Source organism: Aulonocara sp. 'chitande type north' Nkhata Bay, linkage group LG6 (genome assembly GCF_057382095.1).
Source record: "Aulonocara sp. 'chitande type north' Nkhata Bay isolate Kocher_YH1m ecotype deep benthic linkage group LG6, A_spYH_male_GT1.1, whole genome shotgun sequence".
Taxonomy (NCBI): Eukaryota; Metazoa; Chordata; class Actinopteri; order Cichliformes; family Cichlidae; genus Aulonocara; species Aulonocara sp. 'chitande type north' Nkhata Bay.
The window spans coordinates 4,063,939-4,073,898 of record NC_141349.1 but is presented as its reverse complement, the minus strand read 5'-3'; the positions used below and the strand labels follow the sequence as shown (position 1 = coordinate 4,073,898).

The 9,960-nt window shown below is 39.3% G+C and overlaps 2 protein-coding genes across 2 annotated transcripts; one reads left to right on the top strand and one right to left on the bottom strand.

The window, feature by feature from the left end:
• The first annotated feature begins 2,776 nt into the window (after positions 1-2,776).
• LOC147327038 (lysozyme C, milk isozyme-like) lies at positions 2,777-5,812 on the top strand. Its single transcript, XM_086294660.1, has 5 exons — positions 2,777-2,999; positions 3,755-3,955; positions 4,140-4,203; positions 4,415-4,459; positions 4,588-5,812. The coding sequence occupies exons 1-5, from the start codon at positions 2,777-2,779 to the stop codon at positions 4,655-4,657; spliced, it is 603 nt and encodes a 200-aa protein (XP_086150786.1). The 3' UTR covers positions 4,658-5,812.
• Positions 5,813-6,115: 303 nt separating this feature from the next.
• Positions 6,116-9,402, bottom strand: smim28 (small integral membrane protein 28). Its single transcript, XM_086294661.1, has 2 exons — positions 9,260-9,402; positions 6,116-7,871 (listed from the first exon to the last, which is right to left on the bottom strand). The coding sequence occupies exons 1-2, from the start codon at positions 9,356-9,358 to the stop codon at positions 7,458-7,460; spliced, it is 513 nt and encodes a 170-aa protein (XP_086150787.1). The 5' UTR covers positions 9,359-9,402; the 3' UTR covers positions 6,116-7,457.
• Positions 9,403-9,960: the final 558 nt, after the last annotated feature.

Sequence of the window (9,960 nt, the reverse complement as noted above, 5' to 3'; positions counted from 1 at the left end):
CATGCTTTAGAAATGGATTCTATCATAAGAAAACACTGCAGGAAGTTACGTGAATCGCTTGTAAAAAAGCCATACAAATACAAGAAGTATTATATGTTTTACCTCTCAATATGCTGCAACTGAAAATACATTAATTTAGGAACTTTTGAGGCTGTTTGTTGATGGTTTTACGATTTGGTAACATTTTCATTTATCTTCCGTCACTCAGTTACATTTCTCAGGAGCAGATTTTGATGGCTTTCTTTGCATTTATTATATCCTCTGTTTGTAGTTTCTGTTTATACTCAAGTTCATCTTCTTGGTTCTGTAGTTTGAGTTGTCTCCTTTTGTAATTCCATGTTCTTTCTATCCTGTCTTGCCTGTTTCTCTTCTGTCTCTCAGGTTCTCGGGTTCGCATGTCTTAGTCTGGTTCTCAGTGTGTGTGTTAGTTTCAGTTTTATTTAGATAATCTCGTGTGCTTCATATTGAGTTTTATGTCTCCATTAACATTATTCCTGATTTTTTAGCTGAGTTCCCCGGTGTTTCACGTTACCTAGTATATATTAGCTCGCTCTTCACTCATCCATCTGTGTAGTGTCCATGTTCATATCTATGCCTCTTGTGATTCCTAGTTTTGATTATTTAGCGCCAGCTCATCTGACGTCCTTGTTTTGTGTTTGCTTTGAGAGTTTCTTAATAAATCTACCCACTGATTTTGCATTCCATCTCCTGAATCCCACATGGGGGTCCTTTTCCTGTTTTCCACGCTTCTGAACCAAACCAACATATGTATATACAGTACATGTTATATAAATGTGGCAAGTCTGATATCTGCAGAAGTGCCTCCTGTCCAGAGGAGGTCACTCTTTCTGTCCTAGTCAGGACAGGCCAGTCTGCTTTTACATCAAACTACAATGGAAAACAACCCAAACAATAAACACCATATACAGCATATAAGGCAAAACTGGGGCTTGTACAATTCCAACCAATGTGAAATATTTAGTATGGCTGCTTTTATTCAGCACATCAACATTCAACACAGTTTTTTTCACACAGATCACCATTCTTTAGCTCAGTTTTGTAGTGTCATTCACACAATACTTTCATCAGCACTTTGCACACTTCCCTGAGCTTCCTTAAAAAAAAATTGTCTCTCTCTCTCTCTCTCTCTCTCTCACACACACACACACACACACACACACACACACACACACACACACACACACACACACACAGCCTTTCCTCTCAAAACAATGTGCACATTTAATCATTCATCCAAATAACAATTTTACACTTCATTTATACATTCACACATTTATAACAAAAGACTGCCACTGACTGCCAAGGTAAATTATTTCTATTACCATATCACATCTTCACTTCATCTTCAAAACCTCAGTACCTAACTTTTCGACTAATTTAAAAGCCTCTAAGGCCCAGGTTTGCCCACCCTGCTGGTCAATTTTACCCGCTTCGGGAACGCCCTCCCCGATAGCAGTCAAATTTCTAGGCCCTAATTAATTTATAAGCGCTCCCCGCAGCTCAACAGGAAGCTTTTATATTTCATGCACTTATGATTGTAGAATAAGCCACTGTCAACCTATATAAACAATAAATTAACTTCACTTTGTGTGCAGAGTAAAGGTGAGAAAACTTTCAAAGACTTTTAAGCCCTTTATAACATCGTACATTGACTAGGCTATTTTTTAGGTTGACTTTGTGTAGCTTGAATTTATCTGTCAGATCATTGTTGCTGTTTCGTGCGTTTTGTGGAGACATAACCGTGATGCTTGCAGTAAATTTTACAGTTTTCACAGTTGACAGTTTTTTCCCTCGCTATTATTTTTAACCAATGACTTCCTTGTAGGCTTACAATGATGCCTGGGAAGAAATTATTGAACAGCAAACTGTGACTGTGTTCACGACAATCTGCTTTAAGGTTTCTTGACAAATATTTCAAATAAGCTTATTTTGTTTATCATGATAATCATCATCAAGCATTAAAACGTACTGCAGTTAAAGTCGTGAAAACCTGGCAAGCTTTTGTAAATTCGATTTTGGATGTTGACACATAAAGTGCATTCATTTTTGTTTCCTTTAAAGTTTCACTGACTTTAAAACAACTGATGATATTGTTCGTGTTATTTGGTCTGTTTACTGGAGGTAAGTTCTGCACAGCAAAATACACACAGGTCAGGTACCTGAATAAATATGCAATCTATGTCACGGTCCTGAGACTTTGACCCAGCATTTTGACTTTTGGACTGTGGAATATGAGGTAATGTTGCAAGTCAAATGAAGATGAGCACTGCTTGTATAATGTGTTGTACTTCTGGTTTCTTCTTTTTAGTCTCCTTCCTGAGTGAAGATGATTTGCTCTTCTTATGTTGCTGTTTTGCTGGACTTGTTATTGTTCTTCTTTTTGTTGGATATAAAATGACAGCTGCACTCAGGAATCAGGTGGCCTTATATTTAATACATTCTGTGGTTACTGTAGTAACACTGTGTGCTCAAACACCTGATCCTCTGAAATTATGAATCCTGATAATGTGATAATTCAGCTTCACCTCGTCTGTCCTTTACACTCTCAGCCAGGTCTTTTCAGCTACATGAAGGCATGCCCTATAAACAAGAAAAGAGAGTTTCAGGTAGACATATCATTTTCTTCCCACACCCTCTTTTGAGCTCAGAAGCCATGTGATATTGGCTGCTGGTGGGGATAACTATTGTGCTCCATTCAGGGAATGGCATTTATCTAAAGTGAACAAGAGATGGCCTATTGCCAGCGGCTCTGCAGATGATATATTCTAAGTCACGTATGCTCTTTGAGTCAGAGACGACAGATGAACTCAAGATGAGGGTACACAGAATATTTCTCCTGGTAGTGCTGGGCTGCAGCTGGGCCGGTGGACGAATTGTGCCAAAATGTGAACTGAGAGACCAACTGATCTGGGCAACCAGCAGCCTTCCACAGAAAGCAAAAGATTCAGGACTGGACAGTGAGAAGTTCGTGACCAAGAGTAAGTGGCAACGATGCACTGAAGTCTGCTTAGAAATGAAATAGATTTAATTTAATGGATTTATTGTATTTTAGGACTTCGATTTTATATTGATATTTGTTTTAAGTCTCGTATAGAGTCTTTGAAAGCTGATGAAATCAAAACATTAGACTTGTAAACAAACTGGGAGTATGACAAGAGTCATGCCTGACATCTTTTTTCTTGTATATCTTTAATATAAACAGTAATTTGGTGTTCACTTTAAATGGCAAGCTAGCCCAACTCACTCTTCTATCTTGCTCTTATGCTTTAGTTTCATTATTAAGGTACTTTAACTGTGGGCTCGACTCTGTTTCCTCTCTGAAATCCCATTTTAATGTGAACAACTAAGATCCGACGATTCACGTGAAATGACAAAGCAAACTCTCAGCAACTTATTAAGCACCACTGTGATAGCAAAGAAACATGCCAGATGGCAGCTGTTTTGTCATCTTTGAGAAGGATTCATATTGCAACAGGATAATGATCCCAAACACAGATAAATATTCTTCCTCCAGATCAACCAGATTAGTGGTAAAAATGTTAGGTGAAACTGGTTCGGGTTTGTTTAAGATATGTTAAAAGACATGTTTTGAAATGTTGGTGGTGCTAGGAAAAACTAAGTCATGGAATTATTAGCAACTTCTAGGAGCCATAAATATCCAGAGGAAGTTAAACAGATATATGCCCAGTCGTTTGAAAAACATTTGTCAGTTTGCTTCTCTTTTCTTCTCCAGTCGTCTGTTTTGTGGAAAACGTATCAGAATTTAACACCAGTTTGGTCAGTAACGGGCTGAGAGACGATGGCATTTGGCAGAAGAACAATTCTTCTGGGGACTCGGACGACACACTCTATGGCATTTTCCAGCTCTGGGATCAGCTGGTCTGTGGTAACGGCACAAATTCATCACCAAATATTTGTGCGATAAACTGCATGGGTGAGTATCATTCATTACAGGCAAATAAGTACGTTTGTAGATTTTTAATATCTTTCACTTGTTATTTTCTTGAAATTTGATGGATAGAATATCAGATGTAATTGTAGCGTCAAGCCTAGACAATGTAAATAAACAGAATCTACATCTGAACTAGAAAAATGTTTGTTTCTTTTTCTCCTTCTAGACTTGATTGATGATGACATACAAGACGATGTCCGCTGTCTGATGAAGCTCTTCGTCGATCTGGTGTAGGTCTTTCTGTCTTTTCTATGTAATTTGTCGGTATGATGTCACAGGATGCAACGAACCAGCAAAGATCCACGATGACAACTGAGAGATTTTGTTGTGATCAGATTAGAAAGTTGAATGTTTTGTTTGCAACTACACCAATTATTAACAGAAGGAACCGTGAGTACTCAGTGAAATTCACTTCAGTGCCTATTTTCATGATTTCCACAGTGAAAAAGGTTTTGGGGCAGCCCATTGGAAGGAGCTAAAGAAAGAGTGAGTTATGTCTTTATCTGTTTTGAAAACATGACCTTTAAGATGAACTCGTTGCTCAGTGCATATGCTATTCCTAATAAATTGCAATATTTGAATACATAAACTAATGCAAATCTGTTCTCTTGCAGGATTAAGCTCATCTTGCAGGATAAGTGCAAAGATGAGCAAGCAGCTGAGTACTTTGCTGAATGCCATTAGTAATGAATCTTATGTTAACAGGAATAAAGTGATTTGTGAAAATAAAATAAAACTAAAGCATGTAAAGTAAAGATTTAGAGTTGTCTGGAAGAACTGAATTGAATCTAGGAAATGTGGATTAAGATGAGCAGTGTGAAGAGGAGAATACAGAAATGTTAACCAGTGACTTAGATAAGTAGAGATAATAATGTCCTATGGCACAGGTACTGCCATGGAGCAGCTCAAAGCACAAACAAAACAGTGAGACCACACAGATAATGGAGTTTTGAATAGCAACAACAAAACAATCAAATTCAATTACCATCAAAATATATGTGATGAGTTCATGAATGTGGTGAAGGTGTTAAAAGGAAGAAAGATGCTGTTAGCATCAAGCCATTTTTAAAACAGTCAGCCAGTAGGTGTACTTCCTTTAGGAACTGCCTCGCACACCCTGCCTGTCTCTACACAAAACCAGAAAGAGGACAGAGCAGGCAGAGTGGGAGCACTCATCACCAGTGTGAGGTTGATTACTAAACTTTAGCATCAGGAGACACAATATAGATGTAGGATGTACTCGACAAGTAAGATTCACTTTCAGCTTTGTCAAGAGCCCCAACAGTTCTAGCAGGACGGTGCAGAGCTATCCAACTTGTTCTTACTGCAAGGTGTCAAATACAGTCGGAGGCTGTTGGCCTCACAGAGACGAACAAGGTGTCCTTTAGTGTCAAAAATCCAGAACCATTTCATGTTTTTATTCACCCCAGTTGCTTTAGAAGCGCCAGTTAACTTACCCCTATGCATGTCTTTGGACTGTGTTAGGCTGCTGAAGTACTGGATAATATGCAAACTCCACACAGAAAGGTTGATCCCACCTTGATTCAAATGCAGGACCTTTTTGTTGGCAGGTGATAGCCCTTCAAGGGCTGTAGTTTAATTATTTTTGATCCTCAATAATGAAGACATCTTTTTGTTCAAACATGATATATGACGCAATAACAAATGCTAAAAACAATTCTGTGCTTCTTTCAGCCTGGCATAGTTACAAATAATACCACTATCATGGTTTCATGTGCAGTGTTGGGAACATAAATCAGATTTCTACTAAAGATTATGACCATAACATGTGATCGTGTACATCATACAGTGTATTAAAACCATATTAGAGTAAGCAAATTTGTTGATGTTGTCATTCTGGCTTGTTACCACTAGAGGTCAGTCTTTGATGCAGTTTCTTTAGATTCTTCATCCTGCACTTCTACATTTGTCTTTCTCTCTGTTCCACTCTGTCCTTGGGGACAAGTCACACACATGTCACGGTCACATGTCACAGAGGGGAAAGAAAATCCGAAACAAGTTGAGAACACAAACAAGTGTATTCACACATGCAGTAAATGTCTTGATGCATGCTCAATCGTTCAGGTATAAGGAAATCCCAGAAAGTTGATTCTGTTTATCTGGAAGTAGCGTTTTCAGTGGGCGAAACATTTCATCACTCATTCAAGTGACTTCTTCAGGCTCCAGGTTTCCCCAATCTTATAAACACCACATCCAGAACACCTCGGATTTTGACTATAGAGGCAGATGAAGCAATGGTCTGGTACGACGTTACATCTCTCTTCACTTGTGTTCCAGTTACTGAAGCAGTGGAGGTAGTTTGTAAGAGATTACAGGGTGACCCCAACCTCAGCAACAGGACCACTCTCTGCACTTACAACATTTTTTTGCTCTTGGAACTGTCTTCATTACACCTATTTTAGAAATAAGGGTCAGTACTACAGGCAGAAACATGGCTGTGCCATGGGTTCCCCAGTTTCATCGATTTTGGCCAACCTGCAAATGGTAGAAGTGGAAAAGGGGGCTTTGTTATCCTACCATGGAACACCAACAAGCTTTGGATCAGGTATGTGGATGACACCTGGAGAAAATCAAATCTCAGGACATACCACAATTCACTGATCACATTAACACGGTGGGTCAACACAGCAAGTTCACCAGGGAGGATGCGAAAAATGGCAGGTTGGCCTTCATAGACCGTGAGATTTACAACAGTAATGTGGACATTTAAAAGCTGATGTGTGCCTTAAACCTACGGACACGGATCAGTATTTAATGTCTGACTCTCATCATCCACTGGAGCACAAACTGGGTGTCATCAGGACGCTACAACACTAACCCTTAGTGATCCCTTGTGTGTCAGGAGAATCACACAATCACAATTGAGACGCGTTTTCTCTAAACACTGCATCTCTCTGGCTTTTAACTCTTTCGTCCTGACCCCAAAACAGTTAGAAATCCATAAGTTTCAGGTTTTCTAACTGTTAAACTGGGGTTAAACTGACCTCCCAGCCCACTGTTCATTCAGTGGTGCTAGTTTCAGTCGTTGTGCAAATGTATTGTTTATAAGGTTGTGTAAACCTGCAGTCAGCTGAGACTGAAGAAGCCTGGATAAATAATGAAATATTTCTCCCACTGAAAACGCTACGTCCAGATGAACAGAATCAACTTTAATAAAGACAGTAAATAAAGACCAGCATGCAATTCATATCATTTGTTCCCTTTAAGTCCAGTTTGGCTCTTGAACAGCTAGATGGTCCTTTCCAGTATCTGTTTACACTGGCATGTGGTGTGTTTGCTTTATCAGAGATTGCTACTGCCCTCTGCTGCTAGAAAAGATATTACATGTAGTGTTGAGGAAAAAAAACACACAAGACTTGATGTGTACTAAGATCAAAACAGGAACCAAGAGAAGCTAAAGTTTTCTATTGCGCTGGAGAGTTGGATGATAGTTAAGTTGGCTGGGTCTGGTTTAGGACAATTGTCACCCAGTGGATTTGAGCTCTGGACACATTTTTGCTTCTATATTTTCTATTTTTATGGACTCTACATCTTTGGAACTGGATAGGCTGGCAGCTCTGGTGATCTTGGTGAGCGTTTCCTCGTACGGTGGAGGCAGGTAGACCATAACAAAGACTCCATCGGATCCATCAGAGCTGGTGCTGGCGTGGCGCTCGGCGTTCTTGGTCAGAGAGGACAGAAACTCAACGCTGCTCTCTGCATCCTCAAGGTCAAGAGTGATGATGTTAGCCAAGCTTAGTTTACTGTGTGAATAACAGCAGTATATCAGACCAACCAGGACAGCCAGCAGGAGGACGGAGACAATTGGAAGGATAATGTAAACCACCAGCTCCACACTTTCTGGAAATCCTAATTGGAGTCCATAAAAACTGTTGTCCTAGAGATCAGCAAAGAAGAATTCATGATATATTTGTCAGCACTGTCAGAACTTCCATAGTCATCTATAAGCACATTCATGTAAGAGATGTGCAAATTAATGCAGATTGCTAATGATGTACAGGTAAGTATATAACCTTATACCCCCCCCCCCTCCCAAAAAACCCCAAAAGATTTTATTCACAATAAAACATTAAAAACAAATCAAATGTTTAAACTGAAAAAATGTACCATTTAACCAAAAAACAGCCCTCATTCACTAACAGTGCATAAATTATGTGTCAGAATGTTTCATTTACAAATTGTTGAATTATTACAGTTTGTATTTTATGAACAAATTTGTACAAACAAAAGGAACCTGGCTGTCTCGTAGTAGAATACTGCTACTAATACAACTGCTGTAATAATCCATCCAGCCAGCCATTCTCTTCCACTTATCCTTTTCAGGGTCGCCGGGGGGCTGGAGCTTTTCCAGGGCAAGAGGCGGGGTACACCCTGGACAGTTAGCCAGTCTGTCACAGGGCTAACACATAGAGACAGACAGACTTTCGTACTAAGATTCACACCTGTGGGCAATTTATAATAAGCAGCAGCTGTTTCTGCAGTGAGATAACATTGATTTCATTTTAGATTAAGCTGTCCCACCTGCACATCTGCAGTGCTGATCACTCATAACCCTGAGACGGTTTGATCCAGAAACAAAGGGTGATTCTACAGCCCTCCAGCTTTGAGAGAACAACGTGTGAAGAAACATGTTCTTCTTACGTCCACTCATAGTGTCCCTAATTCCTGTTGCCTCACTTTTTCTAGCAATTAGTTAATGCTGCCTATCCAGGCAGCATTAACTAATTGCTAGAAAAAGTGAGGCAACAGGAAAGTGAGGCAACTCTGCATTTCACAGAGTTACATGTTGGCGCTATATAAAATAAAATTGAATTCAATTGAATTGAATTGAACATATAACAGGTGAAAATTAAATCAGATTAACTGAAAAAAAATGAGTTGACTTAAATAAAAAAACCTTTAATTTAACTGTAGCATAAAAGTATTTATTAAACATAACAGCTGCAACTTTGAGCTTAATGTAAAAATCTGTTTCCTTAACAACCAACATCTGCTATCATCAAAGCAGCAGAGGAGCCAGTAACTCATCTTAAGGTGTTATGGTGTTATTCCAACAGATGTTGGCTCTGCAGCATCAGTGCTGGAATGACTCATATCTTAAAATTATAACATTTAATTTAAAAACAAGGATACACAAAAATAAGCTAGGTGAGAAATGTTTCTTTCATTCATTATTATTATTATTAGTACGGTAGTAGTTGTTGTTGGGGGAGCTTTAATATAAAGGATTAATTTGTCAGATTTACACAGCTGAACTCTACACACCTGCTGCTCTGATGTTGAAGGAGATCCTGTCACCCAGTCATACGACTCTCTGCCTTCTGGTCCAAACCTCATCCAGCTGCTATCCAGTAGCCCCCGCATGATGCTGAGGTGTGTGTGATTGATGTTGGATGGTGAAATATATGTTTACAGAGCAAAGACTGGCTCGAGCTGTTGGTCCGGATGTTTCGGGAGTAAACAAAGCTGAGAGCAGGGCGGAGATGGCTGCTGATTGGGGGGGAGGAGGGTGCTTGGAGTCCGGTGAAATGAGTAAAACTGGGGTCAAACGGTTGGTGGGAGGGGCCACATGCTAAGCAGCTGCTCACATGCTCGCACATGCAGGCTTTATACTCCAGCCGGCCTTATAAGAATATTAAGTATATATGAGCGTGTGTGAAAAGCTTGGTTACATAAAAAGGCGGGGCTTCACTTTACATCAAACCTCAGACACATGGACATAATCGAGAAATAAATCAATCTGAGAGTGAAGTTACACACCTGTTACAAACTATTTGTGTATTACTATTTATTGCTACAAAATGATAAAACATTCATGCATTTATCCATTTTCTTAATCATTTGTCCGAGCCAAGGGGTGCTTTTAGAAATATTTGCTAATTTAGTTAAAGTGTAAAATAGAATTCCCTTATTCCAAGTTTTGTCAGCCTTAATTCAGCCATTTTTACAGCAGTTACAGTTTTAAG

What these genes read in the sequence shown, in the direction of transcription:
- LOC147327038 (XM_086294660.1), top strand. Translation starts at nt 2,777, where the DNA reads ATGATATATTCTAAGTCACGTATGCTCTTTGAGTCAGAGACGACAGAT. An exon ending in TTGTGCGATAAACTGCATGG is followed by an intron (nt 3,956 to 4,139) that starts GTGAGTATCATT and finishes TTCTCCTTCTAG; the next exon opens with ACTTGATTGATGATGACATA. An exon ending in TGGAAGGAGCTAAAGAAAGA is followed by an intron (nt 4,460 to 4,587) that starts GTGAGTTATGTC and finishes GTTCTCTTGCAG; the next exon opens with GATTAAGCTCATCTTGCAGG.
- smim28 (XM_086294661.1), bottom strand. Translation starts at nt 9,358, where the DNA reads ATGCGGGGGCTACTGGATAGCAGCTGGATGAGGTTTGGACCAGAAGGC. An exon ending in CTTCAACATCAGAGCAGCAG is followed by an intron (nt 7,872 to 9,259) that starts GTGTGTAGAGTT and finishes GCTGATCTCTAG; the next exon opens with GACAACAGTTTTTATGGACT.